General features: G+C 35.1%; 2 protein-coding genes across 3 annotated transcripts; both read left to right on the top strand.

The window, feature by feature from the left end:
* Positions 1 to 23431, top strand: LOC147064929 (uncharacterized). Of its 2 annotated transcripts, none has more exons than XM_085957625.1 (7): positions 1 to 136; positions 14831 to 14925; positions 15223 to 15345; positions 16256 to 16493; positions 16724 to 16996; positions 20653 to 20740; positions 22957 to 23431. In XM_085957625.1, exons 4-7 carry the CDS (start codon positions 16486 to 16488, stop codon positions 23221 to 23223), a joined length of 636 nt encoding a protein of 211 aa, XP_085813751.1. In that variant the 5' UTR covers positions 1 to 136; positions 14831 to 14925; positions 15223 to 15345; positions 16256 to 16485; the 3' UTR covers positions 23224 to 23431. The 2 variants fall into 2 exon arrangements, with proteins under 2 accessions (XP_085813751.1, XP_085813752.1); XM_085957626.1 differs by having other exon boundaries at positions 15223 to 15338.
* Positions 4567 to 4992, top strand: LOC147064930 (uncharacterized). The gene has a single exon (XM_085957729.1). It carries the CDS (start codon positions 4567 to 4569, stop codon positions 4990 to 4992), a length of 426 nt encoding a protein of 141 aa, XP_085813855.1.
* Positions 23432 to 24457: the final 1026 nt, after the last annotated feature.

Below are 24457 nucleotides of genomic sequence, written 5' to 3' on the forward strand. Positions count from 1 at the left end.
GTCAGAGAACATTACAGCAATTTATATAAAGATCTCATTGCTTAGCGGTTTCTTACCGGACACTCAGGAGAAGGACTCCCATAGAATTCTGGGACGGTCTCGGTAGACGTGGAACGTTTGGCGACCCTAGTGACAGGTGAGATTTATATTATAGGTGTAAGCATTGCTTCGACACCGTTACCGGTGATTTTAGATTTATACTCTATTTATAGTTAAATTTTCTTATAAAATAATTACCAACCCAAATTAATTAGCCATGATAAAACAAACCGAGACTTAAAATTTTAATTGTTCGGGGACTATTTTCACAAACTATTAGCAAATAATCTCAATTACACAAAAAAAAGGATCTAAAAGTGCTACCACAGGGCGACCTAATGCTGAACAAGCAGTGACATCCCGTGGGAGTAGGCAGGCCATGCGTTGCGTAGGGGCGGCGAATACTAATAGAAACATAATAACTTTTTAAAGAAGTGGCAGTTTTCCATAATGTAAATGAGGCTGTCGCTGTAGATATATTAGCATGGCCCCCACATCTTGACGCGGGCACCCAGGGTTAAAGGCAGTGGGACTTTTTCAGCGCTCGAAATGGAAATGTTAACGAACCGGAGAGCTCGACAATTAACATAGTTATCAAATATTATGTGTATTTTATAAAAAATAAGTGTGTTAGAATTTTTGATGTCTATCGAGCTCAGACGGTCAAATTATTTTTTCAGAGCGATAATTTTCCGATTTCACAAAGCCGAAAGGCGCTCCGATGCGATACGGTCCATTTCGACCACTGAACTTTCACTTCACAACTGAAAAGTATACTAACATCTTCAGATGAGGAATGGTCTAAAAAGATCGTGACTAGGCGATGCGCGTATTGTGCAAATGACGCGAGCTGAACGAAATATTATTTGTCATAAAAATTCAACATGCGTCCTTTTAATGTCATGTTTATTATTATATTCGTAATAATAATAGTATATACATTGACATGTTTTCTTTTTCAAGTACATGCGGAACGTTTTTTAGTCATCTTTACACGATTTAAGAATATATTCCTCCGACGCCATCACAAAACAAATTGACGTGCTCACTGGTCTACAGGACTGGCAACGCGGCCGGAATTACGCCCCACATACCTACTGTTGAAAATTATTTGCCGTTTCACTTATATAATAACGCAGTGGCGCATCCAGGATTTAATATTGGGGGGGGGCCAAGGAGGAGAATGAAAATTAGTCCCATAGGCTTATTTTCTTCTTCACAGCCTAATTTCTCGTTGTCTATTGCACTCGGTGTACCTACACCATGGTCCCCACATCCTGAAACGGGCCCTCAGACTAGGATATTTGGGGGCCCCCCTACCTACCGCTAAGATTAAAGGCAGTGTGAAACACTACATTAACGTTTTTCAAATTGTGTTTTAGTTCAAATTAAGGGTACTTATACAGTGAATTATTGGCGATTTTCAATACATCCACTTTAATAATGCAGCTGTCGAGTATCGACACATAATAATCAAAAAATATATTGCACAATTATTGAAAATGTTCATGGCCATGAAGTATAATAGCGCCACAGCCGACTTTTTTTTACTATTAAAGCTAATTTATGATGTGTATTTATCTCACTTATCTGGTCAACCCGACACGCCGGGCCCCCCACACCCCGGGCCCCCAGGCTAGAGCCCTGTCAGCCCTCCCCAGCCATGACCTACACCACTCCAGAATTCGGGTGGACACCGAGAATTTTTTGACAGTTCCATTAGGGATTGGGTTTCTAAAAAAACCTGACATTAGTGTTTCGAAATTTTTGTGTTAGAAATTAAAATCTAAGAAATTGTTCTAAAAAGGGTGCTGGAGAATTACAAATCATTTTTTTGCCAGTGTTTTTATTTGTCTAAGCCCAAAGGTTTATTGGCTTTCAATTTCAATAGTTATCATGTTTGGGTTTCCAGGATATTGGATAAATAACCATTTTTATTTTTCTAAAAACACTAAAAATAATTGTAATATAAAATGATACACGTGAATTATTATCATGTAGTTATCATATTTTCATCATACTTAATATTTTTATGTTAATTTTGATGAAGTAGTATAGCACCACATGCGATTTTTTTTTATAATATAACAAATTTGTCACCTGTCAGCCCATGGTGGTGGGTGTAGTCGTACTTTTCGCCGAATTTTTATCGTCGATTTTGGGTTTTTTTAATAGTGAAGTTCCAAAATATTAATTGAAAATGAAAAAAAAAAGTATTATTGCATTTAACTTATAGGTACACAAACCTACCCAACAGAACACAGCCTAATTTCTCGTTTATCGGACTTTTGTCTATTGCACTCGGTGTACACCACACACCGAGAATTTTTTGACATTTTCATTAGAGTTTCTAAAAAAACCCGACATTAGTGTTTCGAAATTAAAATCTAAGAAATTTTTCTAGAGGGTGCTGGAGAATTTCAAATCATTTTCTGCCGTGTTTTTATTTGTTGGCTTGGCTTAACTATTGGCCTTAGATTACTTAGATCGACTGACTGCCGTTTTTGTGGCGTGTTGGCTATGCACTTGCTAAAACATGACTCACTAAAAGCGGCTATTGCGGAGGGCTTGCTATTGGCTTTCAATTTCAATGTTGTGGTGCGCCACTGTAATAACGTTTGGTCAAATTAGCTAAATTGGTACCTACCGTATTTAACTCATGCATGCGTTTAATGAACGGCATGTAGGTTATCTTTTCAGTAATTCTACGCTTCTTAATAGAGATTACGTCATCATCCTTGACATCCTTGGCACTTGCTACATTTTGTTAACCCCGCCCCCTACTGCCAAATCAATAATAATATATTTCTCTGGATATTTTTCGAAATGGACCCCCCTCCCCGCCCCGATAGAAGTGACAAACGATGTTGTTGTGAAATTGCAATTAATATTTCTTCCCATATTTTCCCCTATCATGCAGATGTGACATTGCAAGAGCCAAGAACTATTTACCGGCAAGCACTGACAAGAATAATTATTCCAAGTATTATTGAGATTTACCCACCTCATCCCATTAGTAGAAAGAAAAGTGCAACACTTCATACAGTTTTTTGGCACGTTAGCTGCAAGTCCGAGAATTGTAAACTGAACATTATTTGTAGCGTGCGAAGTTTTTATGCAAACACTTGCAGTTTCTCGCACGAGCAAGTCAATATCGCACTTGCGAGGCCAAACAATTTTATTGTCGCAGAAGTTTTTTTGTATGTGGAATACATTAGTGAAACGCCAAATAATTTTCAACTATAGGCGCGACGAAATTTTGGACTCACTAGCATTCGAAGAGCGAACGTCGAGGTGTCAATACGTCAATTTGTTTCGTGATGGCGACGGGGGTATTAATTCTTAAATCGTGTAAAGATGACTAAAAACGTTACCCATTTACTTGAAAAAGAAAACATGTCAATGAATACATTATTATTGTTACTAATAGAACAATAAACAGAACATTAAATGGACGCACGTTCGATTTATATGACAGATTATATTTCGTTCGGCACGCGTCATTTGCACCCGCGATCCGCGCATCGCCTAGTCACGATCTTTTTAGAGTTTTAGACCATGCCTCAACTGAGGTAACCTTACTAAAGTTCACGTGTATAAGAATAAATTTCTATAAGACAATGCCTAACAGAACGTGTATAGGCAATTATATTTACATAAAAAGCTTCTTCCTATCGAACTACTCCGCTTTTGTCCGCTTCTTATATAAATACACGTGTCATCAATAATTTCCAGCAAACTTGATTTTTTTTAAATAATTCCATTTTATTATAACACGCCTACATATTATGTAATATACACGCCTACGGGCTCACACCGTATCAGCTGTGTCGTATCAATCAATATACCTACGCGAAAGTTTCACTGTCGAAATTCGAGTATTTTTCTCAAATAAATGATCGTCATTCAATGTCAATAATGTAGGAAATACTTGGTGCGCGATTTTGAAATCTGTACCGTAAATTATTGCCTTGTTTCATAACCACTAGTGACATCTGACAACAGAAAGCCACCATTAAAGTCAGCAACAAAATGACAGAAAGCATCGAAATTCAAAGAGGAGTGAGACAAGGCTGCATACTATCCCCAATGATCTTCAACATATATTCTGAAAAGATTTTTGACGAAGCACTGCTGGGATCAAAAGAAGGGATCAAAGTAAATGGAGTCATTGTCAATAACTTGCGGTATGCAGATGACACAGTGCTCATCGCAGACAGTCGAGAAGGCTTACAAACTCTCATTAACAAGGTAACGGAGGCCTGTAATAAATACGGTCTCAATCTGAACATTAAAAAGACAAAATACATGAGTGTAAGTAAGTCCCATATAGACGACAGAACGTGCACAGTGAATGGAGTCCCATTAGAGAGAACACATTCCATTATATACTTGGGTTGCACTCTGGATGATGACTGGAACCATACCACGGAATTGAGATGCCGAATCGAGAAAGCCAGGGTGGAGTTTACTCGTCTAAAAAAAGTATTTTGTAGCCATGATATACACCTAGGAATCAGAACTAGAATGGTGAGATGCTACGTCTTCTCGGTCCTCTTATATGGAGTAGAGGCTTGGACGCTCACAGAAATGATTCTCAAAAAACTTGAAGCTTTTGAAATGTGGGTGTATAGGCGCATGCTTCGTATCAGCTGGAAGGACAAAGTTACAAATGTCGAGGTGATGTCAAGGATGAAAAAGACCAAAGAAATAGTCAAACTAATAAAAACCAGGAAACTGGCATACTTTGGCCACATCATGCGGCATCCCGAGAAGTATCGCCTTCTACTATTCATCATTCAAGGGAAGATCTCCGGTAAGCGAGGCCCTGGTAGAAGAAGAACGTCCTGGCTCAAGAACCTCAGGGACTGGTTTGAGCTCAGCACTCCATCCCTATTCAGAGCAGCGACGGACAGGGGCCAAATGGCCAAATTCATCGCCGACGTCCGATAACGGATATGGCACACAAAGAAGAGTGACATCTATTTAATATTGTTAAAAGTACTCATTCTCTTCGCGCCTTTTTATGATTACAAATAAAATTATTGTACGTATTACATATTATTATTTTCGCCGTGAGTTAATTTATCGGAAAGAGATGGCCGTATAGCATTGAGATAAAAAAAATAACGCCGTTATTGTTATCATCAAATACTTGATAGATACGACTTGATACTTCCGAAAACCTACCAGGATTTATATAAATAAGTACATACAAATAATATACGGTATAGTTGTATTTTTAATTTACTTACCTGCCTATTTTGTTCTGTCTTTAATTATTAGTCATGAATTTAATCGCAATACTATAATACTTAAGTACCGCCATCTATTTCCGATATAACAGCTCACGATGAACTGTGATACGGCCAACTGCATTGCAACAGCCAGAAACGGGTTATACAGTTATTTATTTTGTCAGATCATCATTACATACCTACCATGTTTTGTTAATTGTTTTGAATACAGATTCCATCTCGAACCTCCCGGCCCCATTTTTGAAATTTTATTTGGGCGGGGTGGGGGGAACTAAGTGTTAGCTATGGTTCATGTGGATATAAATATTATATTATATATGTCAATGTTGATGGGTATTTTGCGATGCTTGGCAAAAATCCGTTTACAGATACATAGTACGTATGAAAAGAATATCTTTGATAAATAAACTTTCAAAATTACTCTTGTAAAAGTTACCTATTTAAAATTGGCGGACGACTGAATAATATGCTACAAATCTTCTTATTTGGTGCACACTTCACATTGTCCTAAATTATACGCATATAAATTGCATTATGTGAAAGTGATATAATTTATTTATTTCGTTAATTTCATATACCTACCTCCTTAATTATTTAGAAACTACTGTTTTTTAATGTTTGAGTCTGTTCAATATTTTGAATTTCGCGCAAGTTTGTATGCAAAACCTGAATGCGTGGGTTTAAAAATATTTTTTTTAATGAAATAACTTGTCACATAGATAATGCGCAATTCTGCATACTTTTTTAATTTTTTTCTCATATAGTGCGTGAGATATTTGATATGAAATATTTGATGAACGTTAAGTCGAACCACCCAACAAACTTTTTTAACTTTTTATTAGGTCATCAATTTGTCTATTATTGGCTTACGTTTGTGCACGTGCTTTTTTTGATTTCGAGATTATATCTTGAGAGATATTATTTTTTTAAATTTAGTGACTTGATACTTGAACCATTAAATTTACCTTAAAATTGTTTTGTTAAGTGCATATGATTACATATATTTTTTAAAACTTTTAACATGATTTTTCAATTTTTTATCTTTTACATTAAGCTATAAATTTGATTTTGAATGGCTGTCAAGTTTTAACATCAAACATTTTTTTTCCACACTTTTTAAATGCACACCTTTGAGTAATTTAATTACATGATTTTTCATGTATTTTGTATTGTTTTTCCATGTAAATTACGCGAAAAATTCCCATTTTTCTATTTTCACTAAGTACCCCGTCAAAATATCCTGAACAAAAACAACCGCATCCGTTTGGAAGATCCAGTCAACAGAGTCTCGCAAAATAGCCAAAACGGTGTATGCTCTCTAAATATTTCGGTCTATAATAGATTACTTAAAACTTAATATTTTGTATACACAAAAGTGTCAAATCTTAAAAAAAATCATTAATAAACTTAAAATTTGTCTTTTTATTTATGATTTTGTTAATTTCATAAGCAAAAACGCAGTAAATAATAAGTATACTTAGGTACCTTTTGTTTTTAACTTATGATCCGTAATAAGAAATAAATAAGTTATAATACAATAATTACGTTGGTATGCATATTTTTGAAAAATGCAATGTATTTTTATGCAACGATATTTTCTTCAAAAGATAATATTGGAATGACATTTCGTCAACTATATGCGCGGAACTTGTGACTCCGTATTAACCAACTTCACAGAAGGAAGAAAAAACTGTTTTAAAATAAAACGGACTGGTTTAGGAAATTTGAACACTTTTAGTATTTTAATGTTATAAATGAGTAAATCTGGTAATTTTTACAAAATATTTATTAACATAGAATATAGAGGAGTTACATGGTTTGCTTTTGTTTTTTTGAGATTTGAGCTGGGAGTTACAATGTTTGAATTAAAATAAACAGCACCAAGTTTTACAGTATCTATTGCTTGTCTACATTATGTTGGAAAATTCAATAAAATCGCATAAATAGGGGTAATAAGCATCACATAAATGAACAAAATAATATTTAATTCATTTTAATTTTCGAGTTAGCTTTCAAATGACAGATTATTATAAAATTAGTGATAATCAGCCACCATACTTGTTTTCAAGAACTGAAGGTATTCTTATAGATCTACCATCATAAATTGGCATTTCAGCGAGGGCGCTAGTATGACATTGAGAATTTTACCATAACTAACAAAAAAATGGTAATTTATAATTTTTCATTGGTAGTAGATTCCTGTATAAATATTATGCAATCCATAATTCGAGAAACATGTTGTAAAATTAAATGGCATTTGTAACAAATTTATCCTCGATAGACAATTTTAGTTTCAAATTCGACCGGCTGCCAACTTATGATGGTGGATCTTTAGTTATTTTATTTCATGCCTTTCTTGATATAGTTGAGGAAGGCTGCAAAGAATTTTGGTTGCATAATAGTACTTTAATTTATTCGTACAGGGACAAAGAGATTGGAGGGAGCTCTTGCTATTCTTCACCAAAACGCAGTTTAAATTAATATTTCCATTTATTAGATCCATTATATTGCAGTGCTCGAATATACGTCATTAGTTTTCCTCCTGGTCGTACCTATGGATTTGTAAAATCTAACACCAATATTTTTTTTATTAAAATGATGGCATAAATATGTAACATGGTATCTTCTTCTTCTTCCACGGTGCTACATCCCGGGGTGGGATTTGGCCTCCTCCACAACCGCTCTCCACTCACTCCGGTCTCTCGCCACACTTCTCCAGTTACCGGATCTTCCTATATGAAGCCAGTCAATTTCTACGGCGTCAGCCCATCTCTTTCTTGGACGGCCTCTGGGTCTCTTCCGTTGGGGTAGCCACTTCGTCATGATCCTTGGCGCTCTAGCTTCAGGCATTCTCTCCACATGCCCCGCCCATCGTAGTCTTTGGAACTTACAGTGTCTTATGATTGTTTGCTGTTCAATCAGCTCTTCCAACTCGTGGTTCATTTTAATTCTGTAGTTCCCATTTTCCAACGTGGGTCCAAAGATTTTGCGGAGTATTTCGCTCGAAGACAGCTAATTTGTTTTCCTCGTTTTGAGTCAAGCACCAAGTCTCACAGCCATAAGTGACCACTGGCCTTATAATCGTTTTATAAATTAGAAGTTTACTTCTTCGGCCTAGAATTTTCGACCCCACCAGTCGCTTGCAGGCATGCCAGCATTTATTCCCGGAGATAAGGCGGATTTTTATCTCCTCTGCTGTCTTATTTTGGGTATTTAGGCTGGATCCGAGATACGTGAACTTGTCCACCCCTTCATATGCATGCTGTCCTATGACTATATTCTGCAGCGGTACCTGATCGCGTGTGCTGACCATATACTTAGTTTTTGACTGGCTTATTTCCAGCCCAGCGTTTTCTGCTTTTATTTTCATAGTGCCACCATGGTCGATCATCCTCTGTTTGGATCTGCTTGTAATTAGTATCCGTCAGTGTGGTCTTTGTAAGCCTTACTAGTTTTAAGGGAATTCCCAGTATTTTTAGGCTTTGCAGCATCTTATCCCTATTCACACTGGCGAAAGCTTGTTTAAAATCAATAAGCAGGTGGTGGAGTGTCAGGTTGTATTCGTGCGCTTTCTCCATAGTTTGCCTCATGAGATGGATGTGATCTATGGTGGATCTATTTGGTCGGAAGCCGCATTGGTATTCTCCCAGGATTTCCTCACCATAGATCATTAACCTGCTATACAGTACAGATGAGAAAACTTTATAAGCTGTGTTTAGAATTGTGATCCCTCTGTAGTTATCGCAGATTGTTTTGTCTCCCTTTTTCAGAATAGGCACGATTATTATACCCATCTTCCATTCCTCAGGTAGAATTTCTTTTTCCCAAATATTGAGAATTATCTTGTGGATATTTGCTTCCAGTGTAGGGCCACCAGTCTTTATCAGCTCGGCTGTTATCCTGTCGGTTCCAGGTGCTTTATTGTTTTTCAGCGTTCTTAATGCTCTTCTTACTTCAGGCAGAGTAGGCTCATCAATAAATTCCTCAGCAGTGTGGTACAATACTTCTTCCGTTTCCTCATGACCATTATTATAAGCCTGATTTAAAAGTGTTGTGAAATAGCCTTTCCATCTTTCCATAATGTCCTTCTTTTTGATCAGCATTTGTCCTTCACTATCCTTACAGGAGTTTAATCAGGGTTGATAGGATTTAGTCTTGTAAAATTTTCTGAGATCATTGTTTCTTCTTTGACATTCCATGTCTTGAAGTATTCTCATGAGCATCAATCGCTTTTTCTCTCGACAGAGCTTTGTTGCAGTTTTTCTGTTTTCTTTATAAGTTTCGTAATTTTGGCGAGTTTCCCTTTGTAGGCATTTCTTCCTTGCTTCATTTTTTTTCAAACAGTGCTTGCCTGCAATCATCATCAAACCATCCTGCATCTATTTTTGCTTTGTTTTCCCCCAGAATTTTTGTGGCACTCGTGATAACACAGTTTTTTGTATTTTCCCAGTCCACATTCACATCATCGGTTATTAAAGTCATTTTTAAGTTTGTTTCTATAGATTCCTGGTATTTATCCAAAATTTCTTCATCCCTCAATTTTTCAGCTCTCCATTTAGTTCTTCTCTGGCCTTCTTTTTTCAGTATTAAGGAGATTTTTTGTTTTAATTTTGCTCTCACCAGGAAGTGATCAGAATCGCAATTGACTTCTCTGCAGACGCGCACATCCTCCACTGTTGTCGCTCTTCTTTTTGATATAAGAATGTGATCATTCTATTTGGTTGCACTACTTTTACTGGTTTTAATGGTTACTTCCAGGTATTTTCCAGGTTCCTTTGTGGATATTTTTATGTTTAAACCATGTACTACTAATTAATAAATTATTTGCAGCCGCTAAAAAGCATAGACGTTCACCATTATCGATTGTCGTTTGATGCAAACTGTGCTGCCCAGCTACTTATTTAAATGCTTCATCTTTTCCAACTTTTGCATTGAAGTCTCCCAAGATAATTAGAGCATCATGTGGGAAGACTTTTTCGCAGGCTCTCTGCAGATCTTCATAGAATCTATCCTTAATTTCCTCGGTCGCATCATCAGTTGGGGCATAAACGTTGATGAACGTAATATTGAAAAGTGTACCTTTCAGTTTAAGTTTACATAATCTCTCACTAATTGGCTCAAATCCTAGTACTGCCCTGCGGATATCAGAGCTGATTAAGAACCCAGTTCCATAGCGACCCTGCGTACCTGCAGATCCACTCTAATACAAAGTGTAGTTTCTCTTGTTTATGAAACCTGCGCCCTCCCATCTTATTCCCTGCAATACAGTCACGCTCATTTTATACTTATGCAATTCAATTGCAACCTCCTCCATCTTGCCCGGCTGCAACATAGTGCGTACGTTCCATGTGCCACATTGTATATATAATCGTTTGCCCTTAATTCTTTGCTTGGGTCGTTGGTTTATGGGGAGTCCGGGGTTCGTAATCAGGGCTTTTTTTTACCGTGTTGGGTGATTAACCCTACGACGAACCCTCATCCTTTATCCGGGCTTGGGACCGGTCATAGCGTAGGTAGAGTCGTTCCCTATTACTATAGGCGGAGATTGTGACATGGTATGGCTTAGGTTTTTCCAGGCTTCTTTAAACGCAGTTATATAATCAGCATGAACACTTTTTTTTTATTTCTCAACCTCATTTCAATTACAGAGCGAATCGTTCAACCTCAATTTGAGTGTGGTCCTTCTCCTTTTTTTAATGTACATTGGTGATATTACGTGGCATTGCAATATTAATTTAATAAAGCATTGGTGAGTACTAAATTTTTTCCTGGTTTTTTTCCCTGCTCCATCACTATACAGAATAGTGGTTTTATAGTCGTCGTCGTCGTCGTCGTCGTAGAAAGAGGCAGAAGAGGAAGAGTAAATTATTGACATATTATTACACTGGAAAGCTAATTTGCAGTAAGCCCACTTTCGACTTCAATCAAAACATTGCAAAGCCCTTCAATCGTTTTTGGTTGCAGAGAGTAAAATTATGAATGGCAAGTTTTGTTTTAAATTATGCGTATATATGCGGAGTATATTTAAGTATTTTTTCTTTTCTTGCTGAACAAGGTATTTTAGTCCATCTAAATTATTTGTTTGACTGAAATAGTTTTCAATTCAGGTATTCAAATTTCTGACAGACTTCTATACTATGTTTAAAATGTTTATTTGTCCCTTAAAATGGTCGAAATCATTGTTTCTAAACCTTTTTACAGCTGTGGATTACTGAAATTATTAGAAACGTTTTACGCACCGCTAACGTATAAGGAAAACATATTATATAATAACGTATGATAGCAGTTAATTTCTTCACGTAAAACCATTAATATATTTAAGGACAAAAACACAATGCTCAAATACTTACAGTTGCACAGGTTTTATTAAAATTTTAGCATTAGCATTTGGACGCCCAAAAATTGCGGACCACAAGAAAACTTTCTGAGGACCACTGGTCTAAATTAAACATTGGCATCATTAAATATACAACCAAGCCAGGGCTCGAAATAGACCGGAACGCACCGGAGCGCCGTTCCTGTTCGTGAAATTCTAAAAGATACCGTTCCGGCTCGTGGATTCTTTGAAAATTGCGTTCCGTTTCGTGTTATTGAGATAATATTGCATGTAGGTATATAGTTCTTAAAGTTGTAAGAACTGATTCGTGAGAATATGTTAGGTTATTTATTAACGATTAGTCCTACAAGGTCTACAATATAATATAAGCTGTTCGGTTTTCAGATGTGCTCCAAATTTGTAATTATTTACCCTTACAAGCAGGGCTGAATTTCCAAAAAGGGCTACATGTCCGGGACCTAAATTTAGTAAGTCTACAGAACCCGAAAAATAATGTGAAATCACAAAAGAACCTTGCAGCGAAGGAATACACAAATATACGAGCTTCTAGAATTTTGAAGATAAGAGCCCAATTCTACGAAAATTGGTGGAAAATAAGTGATTTTGCAAAAACAAACATAAAATAATATGAAAAAACCATTAAAAAAATAATTGAAAAAACCAGGTTTTAGTATTTCTCTGTATCCATCTTTCAGAATCGTCCTTGTTTCTCTTATGAATGCCGGATTTATCTGAAATACCATCTGAGATATTATCTGGCACCACATAGTGCAGACACAAAAACAAGTCATTATCTTCCAATACTGGAGTAATATTTTTTGTGTTAAATATAATAATTGCTATAGTTACTATATAATTATTATAATACCATTAATATCGATAATTCCTAGTATGTATCATCTGCAAAGAATAATATTTTCCGAATTATGTACCTACCTACTCGTACCTATTTTAATAACAACTGTTGTTTCACTATTGCAAAAAAAAGTTTTTAATTTTTTTCTTCAATTTTCTAGTAGGTTTTTTAAACGGAATACATAGTTTTCAACTGCACCACAGTGGATCAAATAAACAGATGTGGATGGTTCAATGTCATCTTGCCGAGATAATAATATTATGTAAATGATTGTCGGTTCGTGATTAGACTGTGGTTCTAAATCATTTAGTGTTCTTAAAACTGTTGAATACCTACATAGGTAGTAGGTACAACAATATTATTGTATATTTGCATAGTAGAAGCTGTTACCTTATGGCAGTGAAATTTAATGCTGCTCTGGTCTTTTCATTTTCTGATGTTTTAAAATAACTCCACAATATTGAAACAAGTTATAATTTTTTGGGGTGTCTTCACAGCCTTTCTGGTGTTTATCATTTTGAAGTGTTTGTATTTGTCTTCACCAATAACTTTTTTTAAAAAATCACAGGGAATAATTTTGGTTCAAGTTTTTCTGTATGAAAATGGAGACCAAGCTATACATATCAACAGACGACGTAATAAAATAATGACTGACACCTTATTTTATCAACCAAAAGTTGAAACGGCCAACTACTATGCTATGACCAATTCATAAATAAAAGCACCATATCTATGTATTAATTAAATACATAGAAATAGATATGTACCTACATATTATACATGTTCGGCGTAAAAACCTCAAAAATGATAATCATGCACGACTATTGCCACTCGATTACTAATAAATGGTAGGTAGGTACCTACCTATCATACATTTTTTTCACTTAATGTGACCTGTATGGGCATTGGTTAATAATAATCGCTGGCAAGCTATATTATTTCGTCTAGGTATCTTATAGGTTCAAAATGCTTGGGTGACTAGGTACAATGAAAAAATGGCGTTGCGAAAACCTTTATAACATTTTGTAGTCTTGGGACATCTCTCAACAGCAGCCTCAAAATGATTGATTCCTTGCTATAATTAGAAGAGAGGCGATCTTCCTGTTATTTTATCTTCACAGAATTATTAAACTCAATATTTCGTTCTTCCAGTCAGCTTTGAACGTAATATTAGATTGATTAAGGGCATTAAGGCGAGATATAGGTACCTAGGTACCTAACTTGCCGACAACACCGAGTTGAGTCTTTATTCAGCGATTAGGAATGCAGTATATGTATGAATAGAATAGTTACCCAAATTATAATAATACTTATATTATAAGTACCCACATATAATTTGATTTTTTACGGCGTATTGAAAACCTGTGTTATTAAAAATCTATAAACCTTATAGAGATAGGTACCTATCTTCTTCTTATTGTGCCATCCCCTAGCGGAGGTCGACCACCATCAAGGCGATCTTATCTTTGTCGTCTGCTACCCGGAACAGTTCGGTGGAGCTGCACTCGTACCAATCACGGAGGTTATTAAGCCACGAAATGCGGCGCCGTCCTCTGCTACGCTTCCCATTGATCTTTCCTTGAATGACAAGTTGGTGAATGCTGTATATGTGTCCTCTCATAATGTGGTCGAGGTATTGTAGTTTCCTGGTTTTGATACTACGTAGAATTTCTCGGTCCTTCCCCATTCGATTGAGAACTTCAACATTTGTCACCCGGTCAGTCCAAGGAATTTTGAGGATGCGTCTATACAGCCACATCTCGAAAGCTTTAAGTCTCCGTGACATCTCTTGGTTTAGCGTCCATACTTCCATGCCATAGAAAAGAATTGAGAGCACATAACAACGTACCATACGCAGTCTCAGACCTAGGTTAAGATCTCGATTGCTAAGGAGGCGTCTCATTTTGAGAAAGGCGCTCCTTGCGATCTCAATTGTAGTTTTTATTTCCTGAGACTGGTCCCATTTCTCATTGACCCATAATATCGTTGTTAGGCAAAAAATACAGCAAATCATTAATAGGTAATTAATAATTATTATGCTGTGTTATAATATGAATCATTATTTTTTACTGTTTATGTGTTAGCAGATCTAAAAAACTATAACGAAGTGATCGTATACTATTTTAAGCCTTTAACTTCCAAGTCGTATTTCTGAGATAAATTTTATAAGCCCCACATGCCTATACGCTGAAATGATTCATTATTTTTCTATGTTACTTAGAGAAGCTTCATACATCGATTGGCGTAGGCCGTAGCGTATCGTTATACCGTACAATAGACAAAGGGTTAAGTTGACGATTATTCGTTATAAGAAAATATAATATATTATGAATTTTGCAGCAATGTGAAAATAGATTACGGCAAAGCAATAATTCCTTACGGGGCATCCCAAGTTTTCTAATGCAGCTCGAAGACGGTGAATTCCCATAACACGGGTAAGTACAGCGCAATTATTTTTTACTCTAGTACTCGTAGCTTAAAATGTAATGACGTCATTCTTTAGTTCCTCGTACCTACAGCAGGTGCCTGGTCATGCGACTTCGAAACATTTTGATTTTTGATAATAGTGTAAAGATAAACCATCACTTATTTTATAATAATGTAGTGTTTTGAATGTATAGTTTCGTTATAATTATTACATTGAACTAGCTAAAGTTTTGTGATGTGATTTTACTTCATTTTATGACATGTGACGTAACCAATGTCGTTTGCCTAATCTAAATTGTTTTTAGGTGATCGAAGTTGGATCCTGAACAATTATTACCTACCGCATGAGATGAAAAAAAATACTCAGTATTCTTCGCCTAGAGAGATCCCACTTATCATCTGGGTCAATGTCAATGTTGGCGTAAGTAGTAAGTACTTATAAGATTTTACGCATGGAATGTAATGAAGTTAGAATGTCACCATCAATTTCCTAGGGTAAACAGTCTATTGTAGAAAAAAAAACTATCAATTATAATCTGGATTGCGAACCCTTTTGAGTAGGTATATTAATATTTTACTAAATAACTACATGAATACTTTTTTAATCAATTTTTATGGGTAATGATTACTCTCTGATGTTTGCTTTTCTCCATCGCCAACCACCACGTCTCGACACACATAGTCGAGCGTATACCATGGTGTACCGAACATTGGGCGTTTTTCATAGCTGTGCTAAGAGTGACACCTGTAGAATCTTCCCGATATCTCGATTGGCGTGCAAGAATGCATGATTTCTAATCCAATTTAATCTATTATGGTCATGCCTCAATGAAAAAAGACCTTGCTAATCATATGGCGTTTTGAAACTTTTTGAAAGAAATAGTGCCCCATAGAAACCAAGTTACAATAACCGAGCCGGTATTAAAACTTACTCGTTTGTATACATTGATATAAGTACCATGATAATACACCGTTTCATACAAAATCACAATATTAAATTGGGCAAGTTTTGCAGAATAGGTCAAAGACATCTTTCAAAAATCTCGAATAATCCTTTTTTTGCAATGTGGGTAAAGTTAATATTTAACTACTTGCTACAATATAATATAATATATATATTAGCGTTTCGGAAAGAAATGTACAACAATAACCCTTATTGCGATGTAGGCAGGGTTAATTTTTCAACCACATTTATCCACATTTTTATGTCCAGAGAGAATGATATTTGAATGAATGGATGGGACCTGTCGGATCTTGATTTCTATTAGCATCGTTTGCGAGGGTCCTTTCAATTTTTCAAATTGCGTATTCTCATATAAATGTTTGTATTCTATACAGGTGCCGTACGTAAACAAAAAGAACTGATGACTTCATTAAAATCTTGGATGCGGGCCGCACCGCGGCCAACATCGATTATTCTAACTCGGAGAAAGATCAGATGCGGTGCCTGGACATGCTCGCCACATACTGCGTGCAGGAAGCTAACCATGAAAAGAATATAAACATGAAACGGGATCTGTTCACCAAAGCCGCAAACCTATACACCACTGCCGACAAAATCATCATGTATGATCATGTAAGACGATACCTACCCACTTTCATTACCTATTTTATTCAACCTAGTCAAATTTTGTTCAAATTTCTTTATATATAATAATATGAAGTGAACTTTACAATTTACAAGTTCAATCCATTCACAACATGACTTGGAAAAACAAAATGAAAACAACTGATTTTTCATTATACAACAGCCGAATTTACTTTACCGGCGAAAATGCTGTACATCTGTATTTTTTTTTTTTGCAGAATCTTTTGGGCCGAGCATACTTGTGCTTGTTGGAGGGTGATAAAGTGGTGGACGGTGGAAGCGCAATTCAATTTTGTGGTGAATCAATCTTCCAACAACATCCCCTCGCTGTTCTGGAAAGTGTGCATCGCTTTCAATAAAAAAGACTACCGCAGCGCTCTCGGCTTCTACAGGGAAACTCTGAGAACCAACCCCAACCGCCTGGCTGTTCTCCGTCCCCATTTCGGCATGGGCCATTGCTTTATGAAGCTAAATAATCAGGATAAAGCAAGGTTTGGGATACTTACATTGTTTTAAATATTTTTCACAGCAAACGTCAATCTGTGAAATGAGAATATACTCATCTCTCATTTAAAATAGTTCAATATAATATTTTAAATATTCAGTTAAAATGAATATCTAGAATTTTTCAAAATTGAGTTTGCATATTTCATCAAAGATCCATTAATTCTCATGTTTTTTTAAGTTTTGTTGATTTACGGATGAATGCCATGTCGTCGCTATAGGATTTGTTTCCCGAATATCCATTTTTGTCGAAATCGACATTTTAATGCAGTTCAATTTCTTTTATCGAACTCTACCGAAATCATTTATAAAAAAAATATTTTTTTATCTAGGAACAGAGATATTTTTTTGAAAAACCCGAATACGCCATGTTAAGTTACAATTACTCCGTGTTGTTCTCCCGAATGTCCAACTATTCGTACCTGAATATCCAAGTTAATTTCGGTCGAAATAAATCTCTGGCTGAGTTTTTATTTCCCGAATATGACTTTTAGCCAATCAAACCGCGCTGACGCCGTGCATCTCGCTCCCACATTCACGCTGTCTAGCTCTAAAACAATCATGCCCACTTTCATATTTTTCGGCCGTCTGGAATCCTCTTTCAAATTTCGTCTTATTGATATTGTTTTTAAAGTTACTATTGTTTTAATAGTGAATTCATCTAATTTGAAGAGATCGTTTATAGCTGTTACATCACCAGTTTGCCCTGAACTTATAGTAAAGTTATGGAAGTGAGTATTTTAACCTAAATAACTGCATTTTGTTTTGATAAATGACACAAAATCCCAACGGTTATATGAATTCTACAGTATGACCCGGCAACTACTATGACGTAAAAAATAATTATTATTTCAAATTATTATTAATCAAACATTGTTTGTCTTTATTTTACTTTTAATCTAGGTATTTCTATGAAAATAAAGGCGATGCTATGATTTATTTTTGGATGCGCTGATAGTTAATTTAATTTAATATGTATGTTAGTAACTATTTATTTGGTGAATATTATATACTTAGGATATTGGTACCTACCTAATAATATTAGCAGCCAATGGTAATTAATTTATAGATGCTATTATTTTGTGTTGTCATTCCAATAGTAAATATATAATATTTATTTGGTGGTTTGTAATAAGTTTAATTGTTAATTATAGAAATATATAGGTATAATAATATACAGATATATATACATAGTTTTTTTTTTTTTTGAAAAAGTATTAATATAAAATTGTTAGCAAGTACGAGTAAGTACCATCATAAAATATTGGAGAAATCCGTGACGTCGGTTAGTAATTGAAGTAGTAGATACCTACTTTTATTTAATAAACAAAAACCGATCGCCAATAGTCGCTTGATTTTGAAGAATACTGATGAGCAGGTATTAACAGGCCAATAGTTAAAGTTTGTCATCATAAGTATGTCACCTCGTAGCATAGTGGATAATTCGTGGACTTGGTCGTAAACCCAGGAGATGCAGGGACGATTCCTGCCGGGTGTCTTACTTTTTTCAAAAAGATTTTTTCTATTGGTTTTAATATATTTTCTCAGAAGTGATTTTCAAAATTATGTATGTTCAATAATTAGAATGGTTCATTCTTAAATCTTGTGAATTATTCGTTGAATAAAAAAAAAAGATTATTAAAAACTATTTTATTACTTATTACGAAAAAAACCGAAAAAAGCGAATGCCGCATGTTATTATTACCTACGAACTTGGGTTATTACGATCATTAGGTATTTAAATAGTAAAAGTAATCATTACCAATTATCGTGTAAATAAATATAATATTTGAGGTGCGTACTTTTTAACCACTCAGTAATCCGTGGGCCGTTCAGCAATACGCTACGGTCTTAAGTCCCGAACGTCCATGTTTTGTCCCGAATATCCATTATTCTGAGAGAGCGCTAAAAATTTCCCGAATATCCACAACGAGTACTTGTAAATAAAACGCATTTTCTGTGCATTTACTGATTTATACCAGTATATTATTCTTGGAATCTATTCTTAGATAATGTTGCAATCATACAGTGTAGAAAGAATGATTGATACATCTACTGATATTTCAATATACGACAATGAAATTTGTTTTTCGTCTCCTGAAAAATTGACATTTGGTCTATTCGGGAAACAAATCCTATAGCGACGATGTGCCAAGTGCAATTTTGCATTATCTATCTTATATTCAAATTCTAAATAGTCATGACTCATGACTCTGGATCCAATTGGTAATGCAAGTGGCTAAACATCCATTTCTCATAAAAAAAATATTTTATATTTAAAATATTTTTTCCAATGAAAAACCATTATAGTGTAACAATAATTTAACCCTGATCATCCACAGATACGATTTCTAGTGCGCATGAATTACACAACTGATAAACATTCTACGAATAATGTTTGCTTTATAATAATTATTGACCTAAGAATAAGGTAGTATTATTTTGAAATACGCCATTTCTATTGGCATTTCCCAGTGGCTAAGCCACAACATACGACCGTAGCCATAACCATAATCTAACCTAACCGAAAAAAAATATTTTTTTAAATCGGTACATGTTCAAACACGGGCATTACCATGATCTTACTCCCTACTTCATTTATCATTTGTCAATTTATAGCTACGGCCGTATGTTGTAGCTTAACCACTGGGAAATGCCAATAAATATGGCGTATTTCAAAAAATAGTACCTTATTCTTAGGTCAATAATTATTATAAAGCAAACATTATTCGTAGAATGTTTATCACATTTGAATGGTCAAAGACATAGCTTATAATTAGTATCTTTAGAATTATCTTCAAATGTGTTAATCGTGCCAATTTTTTAATAATAAAATGCCTAATTTTTGTTAAATTTTGGGATCACAAAGATTATTAAATATAATTTTTTATCGTAAATATGTCACTATATAATGTTAACATTAATTTTACTAATGGTTTTGTAAATGCGTTTAAAAAATAATGAATCTAAAAAATATTAATACCACTGCACATGGATGTACCGAAATATGACTATATTCTAAAACATTAGAGCGAAAAGTTTAAAAAAATACTATTTTATGTAATAAAAATACTTTATGCAGTCATCAAATATTTAAAATAAATATAAAGGATAATAAGGCTTCAAAATTATATAAATAGATTATCTAAAACGTTTAAGGAATGTCCAGGATTATGCTCTGAATATACCTAATAGGTTGAGCAAATGGCTGACATCCATTTCTCCTAAAAACAAAATCTGTCAATACAAACCTCTACTCTGTGGAGGCCCATATGATCCTATTAGGATCGGACATGGTCGAAAGAAAAAAGAAAAAGAATACCATAAAAGCTCAATTTTTACCTATGCTGAGCATGTGGGCCGTTAAGTCTGTAAAGAAAACATGAAGAAATTATATGAACCTATAATTATGTCTGATTAATAAAATTACATACTTAATGTAAATATTATGATATAAATTTCATATATCACATGAGTATGAAATGAAATTTATGACGAAAAGAATAAAATCCTTTCTACATAAATTTTAAAAAGATCTCATTGCTCCATCTATCTAGTAATCATAATAGTAATTCAAGAACCTTGTCTATCCGCATAATTCAGCAGGGTGAAAATTTTTCATTCTTCATTTTTCATTTTCCAGGCTACGCAGTTTGCACTTTCTGCATTTGTCCTGCCGCACTTTGGCCTCGAGCAGATGTATATCATTTTATCGAGGGGATTCAGAGAATGTATGTATATTTTATATCATATTTGTATAGGCGTACAGTTAAAAATATATTTTTTACTGGCCCTACAATCCGATGTGGATCTCGGCTGCCTCATGAAGAGGTCTCATAACAGATATTTTTTACAAGAAATATAATTGATCGTTTGCTCAACCTATTGGGTCCACAGCTTAACAGTTGATATTCCTAAATAATACACGTGATTTAAGAATGTAACAGTCTTCATTGAAAATAGTTAACTTGGAACAGCCTCAGTAAAATTCTTCTTTCTTTTTCTTTCGACCATGTCCGATCCTAATAGGATCATATGGGCCTCCACAGAGTGGAGGTTTGTATTGACAGATTTTTGTTTTTACGAGAAATGGATGTCAGCCACTTGCTCAACCTATTAGGTCCATACTCTGACTCATACACAAATTGAAAAACAATATGTGTACTAGCCAGACCCAGGATTCGAACCTGGGACCCTCGACTCTATAGGCCGGCATTTAAGCCACTCGGCCTTGAACCTCGAAAAATCTTGGATGTTCTCAAGCTGACTCAACTGGCATGCGATAAATCTAGGGTTGATTCCCATGTCATGTTCTAACATTTTTATCAATTAGGTTTGTTTCTGAACCTGTTTCGAGTTATGTATGGAAGATTGATGAATGTTTCATTGTTAAATCTTGTGTAACATCTTGAAGAATCTATAATTTAATTTAAACTATTAAAAAGTACTAGTATGTCAGTACGAAAATTCGAAGAGATCCTTATGCTATCTATGAATCAAAATTTGTATATAATAGAATATGACCTGGTATTCACCACTTAAGAAAATTGCTTTACAATAATTGTTTTGTTCACCCATACGCACTTGTGACAGGCCGCTGCGGCTAGCCGGCATACAAAAAACGATATGCGGCTAGCCGCGATGCGGCCTGCCGCAAGTGCGTATGGGCACTAAGCTTTTTATCAAGTCATCATCATCAGCCGGGGTCGATCTACAGTTGGATGAAGGCCTCCCTTAGCTTCCTCCATTTTTCTCGGTCCATAATTCTTTACTGCCACCTACATCCTTCTTCTTGGTCGTTCACTCATGGCTGAGGATCGTGACCACTTTTTAATTTTGCCATCCAACTTTATTGCCGAGTTTTTTCTTATTTTTTTATCAAGTATGAGGACTGAAATTTATGTTCTAGTCTATATTATTATAATGTTGTAATTATTATTGTTAATACTGTATGGTGGGCGAATTTAAATAATTCATGCAAAGCCAATGTATAAATATATTAAGTTGTTTTATTGTATTCAACAATTATTCCTTCACTGGGCCTCCCAATGTTTCAAAAATGTCATAAAGGCTCAACCAAAGAACTACGAGATAATAAAAATTCTTGGATCACTATACGCTAAATCTACCTTTCAATCTTAACGAGATGTAGATCGTGCACATCTCAAGAAAGTCACTGATCAATTCCCAGATGACATCGAAGCTTGGATTTAATTAGAGCAGTCTGATTTGCAGTTATATCATCCCATTTTTATTAATATACAAGACATAAACTTTCATTTTTAAAGATATAATAATTATGTATAACCATCTTAGTCATTTTGTCATCTGTCTTTGTTTCATCGTTGATACTAGATAGATCAATATACACTTCAGAGAAGAGGTGTTTATTATCTGCATTGTGAAACTTGTAAAACAGTTTAGAGATTCACACAATTCACCAAGCACGTCTTTATAGCGAGCAGCAGCCATATTGTAGATCCAATTCATGGTCCGAAATATGTGTATCTATATGACAAGGGTGATCGACTAAATCTCATGGAGCAATTTGGGATAAAAAAAGTGTATTCCAAAAAAGTCTATGTGGATGTTAATCTGTAAAAGACTTGTTTTCGCAGGGTTTAATTGAATTTTAAAAACTAACCCAACACCATCTGTAAGTTGTCTTATTTCAATGAAAAAAATATGCATGACTGACAAAGTTTAATGTGCACTATTTATGGCAGTTCTTAACAGCCTACCTCCACCCTTCACCACTGCTATCTATGCCCCAAGGCTTTCTATGCAATGTGCTGCTCACCCATCTAATAGTCAAACAAGCAATGAAATGTAAAAACAATAAATTGTTGACTACGTAGTATACGTTTATACAGCATATACTTTAAGTAATATTCTGTTTATTTCTGTACACGCTTGCTTAATCTTATCAATGCTTTTTTGTTTGCAGTATGAGAATTGTTTGAACAAATTCCACGCTCACCATAATGTGGATGATTTGATTTACATGGCCCGAGCTGTGTCGTATGCGAATCGACTCCAGGAAGCCAATATAGCTTTGCTACGAGCCAGACGAGTTGGGCCTTGTAACGGCTCTCTACTCTACACCATGATGCTCATCCTGAGAAGAATGTCCGCCCACGTTTTGATTGGTCACAGAAGTTTATTACTTTCAATACTTACCTATGTAACTACCTACCCACAGAAAATTGATTAATTTTTGTATCATAAATTTCATGATTTTTCCTTTATAACATTGATGATTTATTGTAATACATTTAGACCAAGCAAAGAAATTACACGTTACACCTCCTTACATTTTTAAGTTTAAGTCGACCACCCAGTTAAGTACCTCTTGGATTGATGATTGTTAATAGAAAGGTAGTTTAAAGTATTTTAATAAATAATTGATGTTTTATGATAAATGTTGAATTTCATTTTTTCACCCTTTCCTTTGCTCAGCTGTTATAAAATATTATTATACTCGCAGAGAGCATAATATTCATAGACTATAGATACATCTAGACGCCACCCGTTGCATTGCTAAATGAAGCTGCGTGCCATGCGTTTGGTTTGTGGGTGAGCGAACGCATTCGTCTACAAATGTTCGAGACCATAGACCATTTCGGTAGTGCTCGCACTAGACGCTCAGAATTAAAATATAATTTTCTATAATAATATACAAATAAATTATCACGAACATGTATCAACTTACCTATGAAGCGTAATACCATCTTTTTGCTTATCAGTACGGCTACCATATTTTAATACAACACATAAAACCATCTTTCCTGCTTAAATAACTAAAAATATTTACCAATGACTATGTTTAACACAAAAAATAGCAATTTAGCAACACGAGTTACGACGCTACGTGAAGCGATTTACCACAATTTGTCGGCGATACTTTTGGAAACTAACTCAAACATATGTAGACCTTTTATCGTGTCGCAGAGATTATAAGGGTACCGAATACTTTCCCACTCGCACTCATGCATCGTTTTTGTTCAGGCCTTGATAATATTACTAATTGCACTTTTGGAGGAGTCCACACTGCTCTAAAGGGATCTTATAGAATATACTATATCACAATATTTGTGAGGGTGACATTCTTTATGAACATAAAACCCAATTTTAAAACATATCTGCTCGATTGATGGAACCGCTGGAAGCTGAGTCCCATTGTATTCTTACCAAGCCGCAAAGGTCAATAATACTAGCATAATTTGTAAAAAGCTTCAGTCACATTACGGCTAGTTATGCCGTAATTGGATATAATACTGGTGACTAAATTGGTAAAGCGCATCGGCCAGAATTCAATGTATACAGGTTCGAATTCTGTCAGGTGTCATATTTTTTTAAGTACCAATGTTTCTGAGGTGTTTTCAAACAGTGCAAGTAGGTAGGTATATTGTTCTTGTCGGTTTATAGGAAGCCAGCGGCAAACAAAT

Source organism: Rhyacophila brunnea, unplaced genomic scaffold, assembly GCF_057557595.1.
Source record: "Rhyacophila brunnea isolate RB1 unplaced genomic scaffold, BYU_Rbru_1.0 scaffold_7, whole genome shotgun sequence".
Classification (NCBI taxonomy): domain Eukaryota; kingdom Metazoa; phylum Arthropoda; class Insecta; order Trichoptera; family Rhyacophilidae; genus Rhyacophila; species Rhyacophila brunnea.

Excerpts from the sequence above, each read along its gene's own strand:
- LOC147064930 (XM_085957729.1), top strand. The coding sequence starts at position 4,567 with ATGGTGAGATGCTACGTCTTCTCGGTCCTCTTATATGGAGTAGAGGCT.
- LOC147064929 (XM_085957625.1), top strand. Across the intron at positions 16,997-20,652 it reads AATAATCAGGATAAAGCAAG|GCTACGCAGTTTGCACTTTC; the intron begins GTTTGGGATACT and ends TTCATTTTCCAG. Across the intron at positions 20,741-22,956 it reads ATCGAGGGGATTCAGAGAAT|TATGAGAATTGTTTGAACAA; the intron begins GTATGTATATTT and ends TTTTGTTTGCAG.